At 44.4% G+C, this 15,604-nt stretch overlaps 1 protein-coding gene across 14 annotated transcripts in view; it reads left to right on the top strand.

Annotated features, from left to right (window-relative positions):
* Window positions 1–11,003, top strand: part of DYNC1I1 (dynein cytoplasmic 1 intermediate chain 1) — a 194,306-nt gene extending 183,303 nt beyond the window's left edge. For all 14 annotated transcript variants that reach the window (XM_061350049.1, XM_061350053.1, XM_061350047.1 and 11 more), the window contains one exon: window positions 10,037–11,003. In XM_061350049.1, the coding sequence (XP_061206033.1) occupies window positions 10,037–10,147 (111 nt within the window). In that variant the 3' untranslated portion in view covers window positions 10,148–11,003. The remainder of the gene's footprint in view (window positions 1–10,036) is intronic.
* The last annotated feature ends 4,601 nt before the right edge of the window (window positions 11,004–15,604 follow it).

Below are 15,604 nucleotides of genomic sequence, written 5' to 3'. Positions count from 1 at the left end.
AAAGCTAAGGCCCAGTTAGAATTAAACTTGGCTAGGGATATTAAGGATAACAGGAAGGGATTCTACAGGTACATAGCAAATAAAAAACAGATTAGGGAGAACATAGGCCCCCTCAGGAAGCTCTCGGGTGAACTAGCTACACAGGATTTGGAGAAGGCTGAGGTTCTGAATGACTTCTTTGCCTCGGTCTTCTCTGGCAAAGGCTCTGACCACACCACCCAAGTCTTGGAAGGCAGACACAGGGACTGTGAGAATGAAGACCTATGAAGATAGGCTGTTCAAGCTGGAGAAGAGAAGGCTGCATGGAGACCTCATAGCAGCCTTCCAGTATCTGAAGGGGGCCTATAGGGATGCTGGGGATGGACTCTTCATTAGGGACTGTAGTGATAGGACAAGAGGTAATGGTTTAAAACTTAAACAGGGGAAGTTCAGATTGGATATAAGGAGGACATTCTTTCCTGTTAGGGTGATGAGGCACTGGAATGGGTTGCCCAGGGAGGTTGTGAATGCTCCATCCCTGGCAGTGTTCAAGGCCAGGCTGGAGGTGGCCTTGGGTGATATGGTTTAGTGTGAGGTGTCCCTGTCCATGGCAGGGGGGTTGGAACTTGATGATCTTAAGGTCCTTTTCAACCCTAACTATTCTATGATTCTTTGATTCTAATGTGTCTGATAGCTCGGACATCATTCTTTCTGGTTAATTGAGGAGAGCCTGAGCCAACTCTGATATTATAGGTGGAACTGTAGCATTGCCTTCAATTAAATATACTTTTGACTTCCTTGTTTTCTTTTCCATATTCCCCATCAAGTTTTAAACCTCAGGCTGAAGTTTCTGTAACTGGTGTTTGCTTCCAGCACAAGTTTTGTTGTTTCTTACTTTTTTCTTTTTTTCCTTTAATGATTAAAGACAAAATCATAACACAAAATGAGTAACATGCTCAAATCGAGGGAGTTAGCCTCAACTCTGACATTTTCTACCTTTGAAGTGTTACAGTCTGCAATCTTAATGTTCTGTTAACATGCATTTGTGTGTCATGTATGTGTAATTTATGGACTACATTTTGGTCTGTTCTCTTGTTAGACTGGCATCAAGATGACTGCTGCCGACAAAGAGGACTAAGTTTAGAAAAGAATTAATGGGCATGCAAATTCTTGAGTTCCTATGTAGGCCATTTATACAGTGTATCTTTGCACATTACTTATAAATTATTAAAATAACATCATTGTTTGCTTGGTATTCAAAACATAATTTACCATCAAATGTGTAACAGTTCAGCAGCTGCTGTTCTCCTTAGGAGAAAAAGTCAAAGTTTGCTGAAAACTGATTCAGTTTCTGTTTGAGATTAAGAGGGGGTTTTTGTCATATAAGCTAATATTTTGTCTTCTTTTTACTATGGCAGCACTAGTTAAATCAGACCCTGCTGGTGAATTGCAAAGAAATAAATCACAACAGACATTAATCTAGATGAGGGCTAAGTAATTAACTTCATAGAAGGGTGGTGTATACTGTGTCTGTGACACTAGACTGACTGCTGTGCATAGAATAAATGCAGTATTTAGGCTGCCTATGGTATTCCACCCCTTCAATTAAGTAAACAAATATATATAGAGCTACTCTGGAGTGTATCCTTTGTGGTCTAAACACTGTATCTTATTAAAATCATCTGCATGCAGTATGTGGGGTTTGAGTTCTTGCCAGTGGTTTCATCCATTGTTAACAGTGATGCTCGGCTCTCCCAAGAGTTAAATACAGTGGTACTATAGTTATGTGGAAAGGGTGCTCTTGGTTACTTTGGTGGCCATTTCGCTGCATATTACCTCCCACTTTGTTTCCATCCATGTGTGTGGCATAGGGTGTTGCCTGGAAAAATACAGGCTTTTTCAGGAAAAAAAAAAATCCATATAGGTTGAGAAAAATATCAAAGGCAGTGTGTAATTGATTCTGGGGGGCGAGACCAGGGCCAGAATAGGTACACACCGGCCTGCTCTGTGCGTGCATATCAAGATACTTAATATTTACATTTACATATCTGTTTTCACCTCAGCGATAGTGATAAAACATCTGTTGCACTCCAGAAGATAGGATCAGTGGCTTAAAGCAGAATTGTATTTCTTTGGTTTTCACTTGCAAGTATTACAGTCCTCGTTCTGCAAGTGCTCTTTTTTACCCAGAAAATGAGACCAGTTGTCCGTTCTACTTCTGAGAGAACATCAAGCTGAAGTAGTTATATTTTATCATAATTAAAAATATTTATATCTACAATGTCATAAAAGCATTCAGATGTTAACCCATTGCACAAAATTTGCAGCAGATTTCAATACAGCACTTAATTTTCGAGCATGATATGGACAATATAGGTTGACAAAACTTCTGCTTAGAGAAAATAGCTAAAACAAAATTCACCTGAAGCTACATTTATTTGATGATGCTGATAAATTGAATGAATATAAAACTGGTGATAAACCCCATACACAGATAACTTGGTGTGAAGTCTGAGATTTTGGTCATTAGTTTGCCAGACTTGCTGTTTCCCATAAACTCAAGTTAATCTGTATATTTCCTAAGCTCTAATTAGCTATCTCTTCAAAGAGTGTTTCTCTTGCCCTTCTCAAAAGCGACAGAGTATTTTAGATATTAGGGGAATATCACTTTTCATACAGTTTTTCTTTTCCCTGCTGGATATAAGGTTTTCTTACAAATACAGCTGTGCTGAAGCAGAGGCAAGTAAACAGGATTGTCTAAAATAAGATCAGCCTTTGCCTCTTAACAGCAACAGACCCAAATGCATCTAATAGAAGGTATGCATTAATCAGAAAGTTTCTGATCATAGGAGCACGGTGAGTAGCTATAGAAACCCATCAGCTTAGGTTAGAACAAGGTTTTCTATATACAAAAATAAGAAACCATTCTGCTTCCTCGAAATGTGTTTGAATGGGCCACAGGTTTTTGAATGGGGAGCCGCTGTCACCCCTAGAGCGTATCTTGGACCACCATGCAGGCTCGTCTGCAACCATCTATTTGAAAGCAGTGTGTGGCAACACGGTTGCGTGGGCCGGCTGCAGACCACATACTCTGGCAGCTCGTTCCAAGTTGTGGTGTAACGGTTCATTTTCAGATTCTCTTTTTACACCTGTGTCCATGGGACGTGTGTGTTAGAAGTGATTATAGACCCTTCTGGTTGGAAAAATTCACCTCTTCTCAACAGCCCCTCAGTCAGAGACGGCACTGAGGAGGTTCTTCCCGTGGCTGGTTTTGCTTTGAAGCATTGAAATCTAGGTGAAGATGAGGAAAAAAAAGTGATTATTTACCTGGTGTTTGGGATTGCACAGTACTTTCACCAGGCATCGGTGCTGCAGGTTATGAACTGGTGCCAGGTAGATTGGCCTGTGAGGTACAGTCACTGAAATGAAGCACAATAGGCTGAACGTGGTTGAGTCCAGAGGAGGGCCGTGAAGGTGATCAGAGGGCTGGAGCACCTCTCCTATGGAGACAGGCTGAGAGAGTTGGGCTTGTTCAGCCTGGAGAAAAGAAGGCTCCAGAGAGACCTTGTAACAGCCTTCCAGTATCTAAAGGGGACCTACAAGAAATCTGGAGAGGGGCTTTTTTTCAAGGATAGGACAAGGGGGAATCGCTTTAAACTGAAACAGGGAAGATTTAGATTTGACATTAGGAAAAACCTGGGAGGGTGGTGAGGTACTGGACCAGGTTGCTCAGAGAAGTTGTGGCTGCACCATCCCTGGCAGTGTTCAAGGCTGGATGGGTCTTTGAGCAACCTGGTCGAGTGGGAAGTGTCCCTGCCCATGGCAGGGGGTTGGAACTGGATGAGCTTTAAGGTCACTTCCAATGCAAACCATTCTGTGATTCTATGCCTGTGCTGACTTTGAGCCTATGGGACATTCTTGCTTCCAAAGTGGAGGCTGCTCCTGAAATTGCATTCATCTCCTTCTCAAGAGAGTGCCCAGCCCTCAGAGTAGAGCTGTGCTAGAGAAGAGCATGGAGGGATGAAGGCAGGAAGAGTTTGTCCACTTCCATCCCAAAGATTTACAGGCTCCAGGGAAGGCGGGCAGCCAGGAATAAAGTGGAATATCCTCAATGAATAATTCATTTGCTGGCAAGTGGTCTTCAGGGAAACTGAAGCTAATACAGAGATTTGGACAAATTGAGCTGAAACGCTCTCAGCCATAAAAAAGATGGATAGGAGGGGAATATACAAAAATTTTGAAATACGTAGTAATATCTCATTTCAGCCTTCTGGATAGACTCCTTTAAGAGGCACATTCAAAGCTTTGGGATTTTTGTCTCAATTCTTTATTTTTCCTTTCTCTTTTTCTTTTTTCAGTAGACCTAACTTAAAAGAGCAAATGTTACCAGGAGGTATTAAGTGATCTGAAAATCATAAATTTATCATGAAGATAAATGTATGTTGATTTGTGTCTTCAGGCATTGGGTTTTGTTGCTTTTTCTGTGTGCTTGGAGAGCCCAGCACAAGCAGACGTAGCTGCCAGCATCAAGAGTTGTCTGATCAGAGCACCTCCTTTTCACGAGTTCTATCTTGCAGTTTTAAGAGCAGCAGTGTTCAGTGCAGTTGCTAATAGCACAGTTTGTGGGAAAACATGGGAAATAGTGTGTATTTGTAAGATCTCTGGTGCATGGATTGGAAGCTCTGCACACAGAGGAAATCTCTGCCTTGACGAGAAGATGGAGGAGGCTGCTCCTCGTGCTGCTGCCTGTGACTGGCCTGGTGAGCCTCAGGGGCATTGGGCTCTTTTTCTCTCTTAACAGATGCACATAAACCTTCCCCTTGGTCAGTATGAGCATCAAAGGGGGCACATGTTTGTGCTTCAGGGCTGAAAAGCTAACAGGTAAGTGAAGTACTTGGCCGGAGTGATCATCCAGGGAACACAGAGAAGCTTCAGGAGGTTCAGAAATCCAAGGGCTCTGTGGTGGAACCACAGGATATAATCTTGTCACTGCATAAATCACATGGAATTGTGACACATCAGCAGGACAAAGCCAAGAGGAAAATTAGGAAGATCCTAGCTGTCATTTCTGTTGGGTCTGGTGGTTTTCTTATCTACAGTGGAAAATAGGCACAAGTTGGATCAATGTACCTTAAAACTTCACAAGCCCTGTTCCATCAAAATCTGCTGTAACCCCATGACTGAAAAATGAACCAGGGGACCTACTGTGGTTGACCTATGCCACACAACTGGACAAATCCCTTCTTTTCAAATCCAAATGTTGTTTAGGTCCTCTCCAGTCTTGAAAGTACAGCTCAATACATTATCACCCAAAACAGAAGAGGGTGAGAATGTTTCTACAGACAACGGGCTTCTAGCTGGTGAGGAACCAGCTACCTCTAGCAGATGGGAAGGAGAAGAACAAGAGGACAGAGAGATCTCAGCTTCTAATTCACAATCCTTTCGCCGTTGCATCCCATTATCTTAGTTTTTAGGCCCTTTGTTTTCTGTTCTGTTCAGTCAAAAATTGCCTCCCCTTGGTGTGTGTATGTAGGGTGGACTGGGAAAGCACAGGCTGGGAGAGATTTGCATATGTGTAATTTCTTTTATCTATAATAAGATAAACTGATAACTGTAACACCTTGCAGGAATAGGCAGAAATCTACTTTGTGTTACTATCTGAGGCTGCTCTGGGCTTGCCGACACTACCAATCCCCCTCTCCAGTGCTTATTAATTGTGGCTGATGTGATTCCCTTGTGTGCAGCACAGAGCCAGTCGCAGTCTGGGGGCTCAGCTGAACCCATTTTGCCTGGGGTTCTGAAGGCTGTTGGCTGGACAATGCTGCCCAGGGAGGCCTCCTTTTTCCAGCCACTTTACTTGTGCTGCAGTGTTCAGTCAGAAGGTGTGTGCTGGTGAGTTTTCTTACCCAAAATCTGTTATCTAAAATCATAGTAATGGAGGTGGTGGGAAAAATAATTCTGAGGGTTTGCATCACATAAATCATTTTTTTTTAATAAGCAAGAAAAAGGGCTTGCGAGCTAGGTAAAATCTTACCGGTGTCTAGGATTTAGTATGTTACATGCCTTTATTATTTATGTATATTATTGATCATGTAGGGGACCCTTGCAGATACTTACTGAGTGCTTTTTGAGGAATATTTTATGAGAGTGAATTATGGAAGAAGATCTAAAAGGATGATATCAAGAAAACTTTGATTATTATTGGGTTTCTTGAGAAAGAGGAGACTCCAGTTGTCCTGACTTAAAGTCTTCCCCAGCTAAAAATGGATGACCATCCTAACGTCTAGAGAAGACGTTTTCCTATGCTAAATTCTCACTCCTGTAACCAGCTGAGCATGTGTAACTTTACAAGCAGAAGCAGGTTTCTGTGGATGCGTAAACTTGTAGTCACACTTGCAGGTCAGCAGCTTGCAGGCTGAATGCTTTTGATATTTTAAAAGCCAGACAGAAGACAAAAGTACCCCTCTTCCAACAGCTTAACAAAGTTTAGCTGAAGTCACCACCTTGCTTTGATAATACTGGTTCTCCCCATTAGAATTGCTATCTGATGCAACCTAAACGTTCCACGGTATTTAAGTTAAAGCAGTGTGAGTAATTCAGTCAATTAATTAGGTGTGGGTAGCACTTACCTTCCATTGTCAAGGGATCAAAGGAGAACACTACAGCATTTATTGTCTTGTTCGGCTCCATACCTTAGTGTCAGTTTATTCAAATAACCTTCTGACCCAAATGTTACTGCAAGTTATTACATCAACTTACTACCCTTTGGTGAACGTTTCTAACCTGCATGAAGACCGTGACTGCTGGGGCTCAGCAGGTGCTGCTTTGTGGTATCTGGAAGTGGACAGAAAAATGGCAAAGACGTTGAACAAATGAGGAACACCTGGATAACGCTAAACCTCTGCCTTTCCTCTGTGAAGTGTCTCCTGGCTTCTTCCATCCCTGCCCTACTGTTTACATAAAAAACTTGTGTGGAGAAGCTGAAAGGGAGATTGCACAGGCATACCCAGGCCTCCAGCACTTGGGGGTGTTGGTGTGCCCAGCTGAAGGAACTCTAATGGAAAATGACTGGAAGGGGAGCATTAATTCAGAGAAGAATTTGAGTTGGAGTTGGTGGATACTTTTGTTTTTATTTGAGGTCTTCTGCTGTGTAAATATTGTGGTTCAGTACTAGGGCCTTCACAGGAAGAAGGGGAGGGGGAATAAAGCTGAGTTTTTCCTTTGACTTAATTATTGCCAAGGTTTCCCTCTACATCTCTGAGGAATTTTTATTAGAGAGGTTTATCCTACTAACAGTCTATTAGCAGGATTGGCCCCCTTATTGAAAGCATGATGCAGTTCATGAGATTAAATAAGGTAAAATAAGATGAAAATCTAAGGAATTAAATCATGTGTGGGCACTGAATGTTCTCATGTCTGTGCTGAAGGTATTCACTTCAATTATTAATTGTTTTGTGAACTCAGTCAATAAAAACCAGGCCTTGCTAGCTCTGTCAGCTGACAATAATGCCCTTAATGCATGCATTTGTGGGGAGACTATTCAAGTTTGAAATACCATTTATTTTAATAGGCTGGACCTTGATTTTATTCGTCTGTGTCCATGCTGTGGAGTAAAGGAAATGAAATTATCTCAATGTCACAAATTTGCTTCATTTTTTTCTTTAGAATGACATATTGTCTTCTTTAGCCATTTAATACAGTGTAATGCTGTTTACGGCTTTAAAAGACAAGGAGAAATGAACCTTTAATAAATTCAATAATCCTTTGCCTAGGATGTTGTTGCTCTTTAATGATTTTAGAATCATTAAAATCACTTATTTCACTACTTGAAATAAGTGAATATCATTTTATGCTTTTATTCTAGAGTTTGATTAATGGCAGTGCTGTACATATAGCAACAAAAAAATCTTTTAGGACACAAGCAATAGTAACAGGGAAATTGCAATACAGTTGGTTTTGGTTGCATCTGTGGTAGAAGGATCTCTGCACTGCCCCTTAAGTTACTGTACAGTAGCTCGTGTAGGTGTGTGGCTATGCTGAAACCTGTGCTACGGGTATGTGTGTGTTGGTGCACCAGCCTCCAATGTAGTGTTACATTTTCTTCTGCTGAAGGTTTTTGAGGGAACTGAGCTGTCTTTCAGATAAAGGCCGTAACAAATCCACATCAGTGCATGTGAGCATGAGAGGCAGCTGTCCCAAATGTTTTACTCCTAAAAGTCTGGTCTCTGTCCCTGGGAAAAGTAAAGGATCAAAATGCAGGGAGTGGAAGTCAAGGGGAAACACAGAGACAGCAGTGACACCCATTGTGGGGGGCTGAGGTGGCTTTCACACAGGTCGCATTTCTCAGTCTGTAGCCTCAGTAAGTGTTGAACTGTATTATATTCAGTATTCCAACAGGCACACCCCCAAACTTGTTATACCTCAGCCCTTCATAATATAACTGAGTCACTGATAAATGCACTGTACATGGGAAGCTTGAAGCATGCTACGTTTTTCCCCAAAATATTGGATGTAGAGGAAAATCCAGGTACAAAATAGTTGAAAAACTGTTCAGTGCCATTGAGATTTGGAGGAGATGTTTAGATCCACTATTATGAATTCCTGCCCATATGATTAACACTGGACTTGCAGCAGTGAACACGGAGCTTTCACACGTGGTCAACACTGGGCACATACGCAGGCTCTTTCCCCAGCTGGGCTTGCTAGTTCATGTAATGAATCCTTCTCTTGGTCTCCAGTTACGTGTATCACTGTGGAGATGGAAGGAGAGGAGAATATGCACTGTATTCCAGTACAGTGTACCATACAGCCTTGTGTGCAGCTCTAACCTGCTAGTGCCAAAGGGACATAGGCAGCCAGCCATCTGCATTGCATTTTGGCAGTGTTTTAAAAGAAGTAAGTCAGTAAGGTTGGATATCAGGTACCACAAACTGAATCAGCTAAAGTTGTGCTCACTGTTCAGTCTAAAGACATTCATTTGCTAATTTATTATCTGCCCTGTAGTTACCAAACAGTTGCCTTCTTCAGTACCAAACACTGCACAATATATTGGAACAGCTATTTTTTCATATTGTATCCAGGACATGATGACAGGGCTTCAGTGGGGCAGTAAAAATGGGCATCATTAATCTGGGTGCTTGTTGCTGTTTTCTGGAATCTGAGTTAATGAAAACAAAGTTTGAGAAAACTGCCTTTTTTTTGTTTGTTTGTTTTAATGATCTGAATCCCAGCTTGCTTTATCTTCCAGAAATTGCAGTATTGGATCCAGCTGGAAATGACTGCAGTATTATTTTGCCATAGCACTAAAGCGTTTTGTCTGGAAGTTTAGCTATTTATATTACACATCCCTCTTGAAGCCTAATGTTCAAGAGCTCTTCATTAGAAACATCAATGGTATTAAATGGAAATGGATCTTGCATGATGATATAAAAAATCAGACCAGTAATGCAGTACTCAGTTGGTATAACATTTCCGTTGTAATGCATTTCTTGTAATTGTGAATTCCTTCACATAGAGGAGGGTAACTAAAATAACTTAATATATTTATTTTACTATTAAGAGCTTTAACATACTTCAGGAAAACAGTTTCAATACAGAGCTGTAAAAGCTGTTACCTTGTGCACATTGACCTTGGTCCTGCAAAAAATTACACTTGGTCACAGCCTCGCTGACTGCAAATGGCCAGCTCACATGTGCAAGGTTAAACAGATGTGTATATGCCTGTAGAGATCAAGGCCTCACCTTAAATCTGAAATACTTTAACCAAGAGGTAGGTTTTGCAACAGCATGCCAGAGAGAAACTTTGCCTCAAAATCAAGGAGATGATAGAGCTTTTTTCTGTGGCACTGATGCAGAAGCTCCTGGCCTGTGCTGAACTGGAAGCTGCCAGGTTTGTCTGGAGCTGGGTTTGGGAGGCCCATGCCTCTGTCCTTCACTGAGCACAACTGCACTGACTGCAGTAGGAGCCCTGCTCATGGAGGTGCCTCAGTTTGGGGCTGGAGAGATGCTGACCAGCCAGCCTCCCCATGTAGCCTAATTCCCTGTGGTCTCTCCGCAGCTGGCTGTCCCGCACAATGACGAGTGGACTCGCTTCGCCCGGACCCTGGTGGAGATCCGTGCCAACCGGGCAGACAGCGAGGAGGAAGGGGCAGTGGAGCTGTCTGCCTAGAGGAGGAGGAGGAGCAGCGCCCGCCACCACCAGAACAGCAGCTTCCCCCCTGCTGAGTACACCGGTGTTCAGTGTCAGAGTCAGTCCTGCTGTGGCTTTCGATGCCAGTGTCTGTGCCAGTATTGCTCAAAGCATTCCGTATTAATCACACTGCTTTACACAAGGCTGAAAATATCCAGAGCATTTTCATACTTTATATTTCTGTCTGAAAAGTAAGAAAGAAAAGACAAATCAACCCTTTATGGGTTTAGTTGTTGCCTTTTAACTACTTAGTAGCTGTATTTAATAGCTAGGAACCCCTGGTTAAACTTGTGCTCACATTGCCCTTCTGGCATAGTCCTATTAAATCCATATGAAGCCAGATATGATTATGTGCAGATGTGGTGTGCTTCACTGTATGGGACTGGGCCAAAGACTTTAGATGTGGTGTTTCACATGGTGACTTACATTATGAATGGATGTACTATACGAAAGTTGCTGCTCCTTATTTATTGCGGTGTGCTGCATGGAACATATTTATTTGAAAGCATTAAAATAAATGATCCTAAAGCATGTGCGTAATGAGAGAACTGCATTGTCTGTGTGCTGCTGTAGAGGTTACGTTGAAGTCCACATAACAATTACAGTACATCAGTTGTGCTTAAGATGTAAGATCTATAAAGGTTGGCTTGAGTGGATGGAATGAGTTTCCTTTTTTTTCTTTCAAGATGCCTATTATTTCTAGGCACTTTAACTATATTTCAAATACAGTTGGTCACTGATACTTGTCATGCAAGTTAACACTAACAGTCTGACAAAGGGTTGTGGTTCCTCAGTATGACACTAGTATTGCCAATAAAATGTATGGAGCCTGTCCTGTTGCAGTGTGGTTCATCTTTCTTGCCAGCAGCACTCAGCGTGTTCATTACCAGTCACTGGGATAATGTGACTGCCCTGACTCACAGAATGCTCATGCAGATGCCATGGGAATAGATACCTTTGCTACAGGAACTGCCCAGCAATGGCCTCACATGCACTGGATCCTGCTACAAATCTTACATGAGCAGACCGTGATTCGTGTCAGATTCTAGGCTTGATTCATGTCTGGGTTTTCATAGAATCATAGAATAGTTGGGGTTGGAAAGGACCTTAAGATCATCAAGTTCCAACCCCCCTGCCATGGGCAGGGACACCTCGCACTAAACCATATCACCCAAGGCCTCCTCCAACCTGGCCTTGAACACTGCCAGGGATGGAGCATTCACAACCTCCCTGGGCAACCTATTCCAGTACCTCACCACCCTAACAGGAAAGAATTTCCTCCTTATATCCAATCTAAACTTCCCCTGTTTGAGTTTTAACCCATTACCCCCTGTCCTATCACTACAGTCCCTAATGAAGAGTCCCTCCCCAGCATCCCTATAGGCTCCCTTCAGATACTGGAAGGCTGCTATGAGGTCTCCACGCAGCCTTCTCTTCTCCAGCCTGAACAGCCCCAACTTTCTCAGCCTATCTTCATACGGGAGGTGCTCCAGTCCCCTGATCATCCTCTTGGTCCTCCTCTGACTTGTTCCAACAGTTCCATGTCCTTCTTATGTTGAGGACACCAGAACTGTACACAGTACTCCAAGTGAGGTCTCACGAGAGCAGAGTAGAGGGGCAGGATCACCTCCTTCGACCTGCTGGTCACACTCCTTTTGATGCAGCCCAGGATACGGTTGGCTTTCTGGGCTGTGAGCGCACACTGAAGCCGGCTCATGTTCATTTTCTCATCCACCAACACCCCCAAGTCCTTCTCCGCAGGGCTGCTCTGAATCTCTTCTCTGCCAAGCCTTTAGCTGTGGCTGGGATTGCTGGGATTTCTCTCTATCCTTGGCTGTGTACATGCAGAGCAGCACCATGTTGTCATATGCACTAAAAGAAAAGGAATGGGATGGACAAGACCTCCTAAACTGCATTAAGAGACATGCTGGGGCAGGGAACAAGAGAGTATTCTCCTTTATGACAATCTCTTGTGGCTTGAGCAAAGAAATGTGTGCAGCCTGATCTCACCAAGTGCCCAAAGGGACACCTTGGTGGTGAGGCTGCTGGTTGTATTCACATATCACCATTGTGATGAGGCAGAGCACGGCTCTGACACGTGGGTTAGGCGGTGGCTCACAGTCCCTTGGGCAGGCAGGTGAACCATTACAGCAAGAAATGTGGAAGTCAGCAGCAAAGATTTTGTATGTAAATTTGGAGGGAACCACATCTTGTCTTTGGGCAGTCATGCTGAGAAATGTCTCATCTAATACTCTTCAGAGCTATGGCCAAAACTCTGCACCGCTAAAAGCCAGAGCAGGCTAAGAAAATGAATCCTATGGAGAAGCTGGATTTCCCCTATCCTCTCAATGGTTAGGAATAACTCCCAGTGAGAGTGTACAGGCTAGTTTCTTTTTCATGGTGGGACCTGAAGATACGTTCCAGTGCCTGTGGACAGGGCTTGTGGTAAGTGGCATCTTCCACCAGATGAACTAGTTAACAGAGCATAGATGCCTTTGTCATCATGTTGTGGCTCTGCGAGCAGAGCCACACGTGAGGGAACCTTGTGTTCCTCTTGCTTCCCTGGGTACTCTGGGAGGTGTCCCGAAGAACCAATGTAGGACTCATGGCACTGTCGTACCTTAAAATTGAATGCTAAGGAAGAACCAGGTGAGATACTTGTGAAGCAGCAGTTTAGACATCATCTCTGGGTTGGTTTTGTCCAATTTCTGTCTTCCTTTCCAAAGGCACATGTAAGTGTCGTCTATGTATGTGGGCACACACAGTGCAAAGGGGAAGGGGGTGGGAGATGCACACTGGCCATTAATGGAACACAAGATAGGAACACAGAGTGCAGATGCACACACAGCAGACTCATGATATGGCTGATGAGGAGAGGTGGGACACTCGCTGTCCTTCTGCCCCTGTGGTACACACACATCTGAAAGCGTGGGGATGCTGTGTGAGGGTTGTAAAGGGAAGGGTGTTTGACCTATGGTGTCTCACACACACCATAACCAGTGCAGTGGAAATGGCTGGCAAATGTGCTTCCACTTTTTCCACACTGCCGTTCAGGTTTTGGAACCTAAGGGGGGGATTGCATGTTCTGCATGTTCGCCTTCCAATTCTCCCTATTTTATGGCATTAACAGCTTGTAAAATGGTTTTAAGAGCAGCCTCAGAAGACCTTCAGCATTTGCTGCTGTGTGCAAATGAATACGACCGAAGTCCCTCTTTTTATCTTTCTTTTTCAGAGGGGTTCAGCAGTACACAGAAGGAACAATGAAAAGATCCAGATTTCCACAGAAAACAGTATGAATGGACCATTACAAGCAGCTGAAGCAGAGGGAAGAGCACCCAATAAGAACACAAGGCACTTACTCCCCTTCTGTTGGTCGTGGCTGCTCTTCAGTGCAGTTTCTGACCAGCCCTTGTTGTGCCTTCCCAGGAATCTCCACCAGTTTTTGTTTGTGTGATTAATTTTCCTCCTGCTAAACAAATTGCTCCCCCTCACTGGCTTTCCAAAAGAGCCCCCGTGACAGATGTTCCTCAAAATCTGCCCGGTAGGGAAGTAAATACACAATTACCCTCTATTTTCAGCAAATCTTGGTTTTTCAGCAAAGTCTTGATACTGGAAGCTCCATTCAACCTGGCCTTGAACACTGCCAGGGATGGGGCAGCCACAGCTTCTCTGGGCAACCTGTGACAGGGCCTCATCACCCTCACAGTGAGGAGTTTCTTGATGTCTGGCCTAAATCTACCCTCCTTCTGTTTAAAGCCATGACCTCCTGTTCTATCACTACATGCCCTTGTCAAAAGTCCCTCTTCAGAATTCTTGTAGTCCTCCTTTAGGCACTGGGAGGCTGCTCTAAGGTCTCAGTACAGCCTTCTATTCTCCAGACTGAACAACCCAACTCTCTGCCTGATGTCACAGGTGAGGTGCTCAAACTCTTGGAGCTTCTTTGTGCCCTCCTCTGGACTCGCTCCAACAGGTCCACGTCCCTCTTGTATTGAGGGCCCAAAGCTGAGCACAATACTGCAGGTGGGGTCTCACCAGAGCAGAGGGGCAGGATCACCTCCTTCGACCTGCTGGTCACGCTCCTTTTGATGCAGCCCAGGATACGGTTGGCTTTCTGGGCTGCAAGTGCACACTGAAGCTGGCTCATGTTCAGTTTCTCATACACCAACACCCCCAAGTCCTGCTCAGGGCTGCTCTCTATCCAGTCTCTGCCCAGCTTGTGTTTATGTTTGCGTAGGACCTTGCACTTGGCATGGTTAAACTTCATGAGGTTGGCATCAGCCCACCTCACAAGCGTGTCAAGGTCCCTCTGGATGGCGTTCCTTCCCTCCAGCGTATCAACCGAACCACACAGCTTGGTGTCATCGGCAAACTTGCTGAGGGCGCACTCAATCCCACTGTCCATGTCAGCGACACAGATGTTAAACAAGACCAATCCCTGAAATATCTGAACCGCGAAGTCTGAATTTCACAGTGGTGTTTGAACATCGAGGTTGGCAGATTCCTACTCATCCCTCTGCCACGTGTGCACTGGTGAGCCGAGCAGCTGAGCAGCAAGCAGCACGACGGGTGTGCGCACCATGGGGTGTACGGCAGGTCACCCCTGAGCAGGCTGTCCCCTCCTGAGGAAGATGCAGAGCCGTCTGTCAGGTTTTGTATTTTTAGCAGGTTTAGAAAAACCTGCCCGTGTTATTTTTGAAGCCTGTGGTATGTTTGCTCACAAACGCGTCCCTGCAAACTGTCAATATAGTCAGCTTAAACCCAACCCAATCCCCAGGGACCAGGCAGAAAAGCATCCCTCAGCTTCTGCTGGGCTGAGAAACACAAGCAGGGGGCAACTGCTTCAGAGGCATCCCTACCCTGCTCTCGTGGCGACAGGTAACATCACCAGTACTGGATCATTTCTTTTGCCCGGAAGCGCTGTCATGGGGACTTATCCGGCCTGCAGGAAGCAAGCGCAGTTACATTTTATCCCAATCCTCCCACACTTTGCATAACTCGCCCAGAAACATGAAGAGGACAAACATCTGAACACTGAACATTGTCCCTGGGGCCTTTTGTTTGTTTGCAAGGCAATCTGACAACTTCTTGGCCTCTGAGCTTTTCAGAGCAGGAATGCATCCTTTTGTGCCTGGAGGAAGCCAACTGCAGGCTCAGATGATCCCCAAGACCTCTGGGCAGTGCTTTGAAACATTCTGAACTGAGTTGCATGATAATGAAGCAGTCACTGGCTCTTCAACTGTTCTGCCCATGTCTCTATCATCTGCTGGCCCTGAAAAGAAAGGCAGAAGGACAGAACCACCCCCCGGAAGACAGTTAATGGGGAAGAAGAGAGCCACCATGGGTTGTGGCGGTGGGGTGTCACTCCGGCCTTGCTCATGTTGCCTGCCAGGGAGAAGATAAAGGAAGGCTGTGTGGCCTTCTGAAGTGGACCTGCCA

The sequence above is a fragment of the Neopsephotus bourkii genome, unplaced genomic scaffold (genome assembly GCF_033783945.1).
Source record: "Neopsephotus bourkii isolate Nb327-2 ecotype Australia unplaced genomic scaffold, CSIRO-AGI_Nbou_v1 NB_479, whole genome shotgun sequence".
Taxonomy (NCBI): domain Eukaryota; kingdom Metazoa; phylum Chordata; class Aves; order Psittaciformes; family Psittacidae; genus Neopsephotus; species Neopsephotus bourkii.
This window is presented reverse-complemented; position numbering and strand designations above follow the sequence as displayed.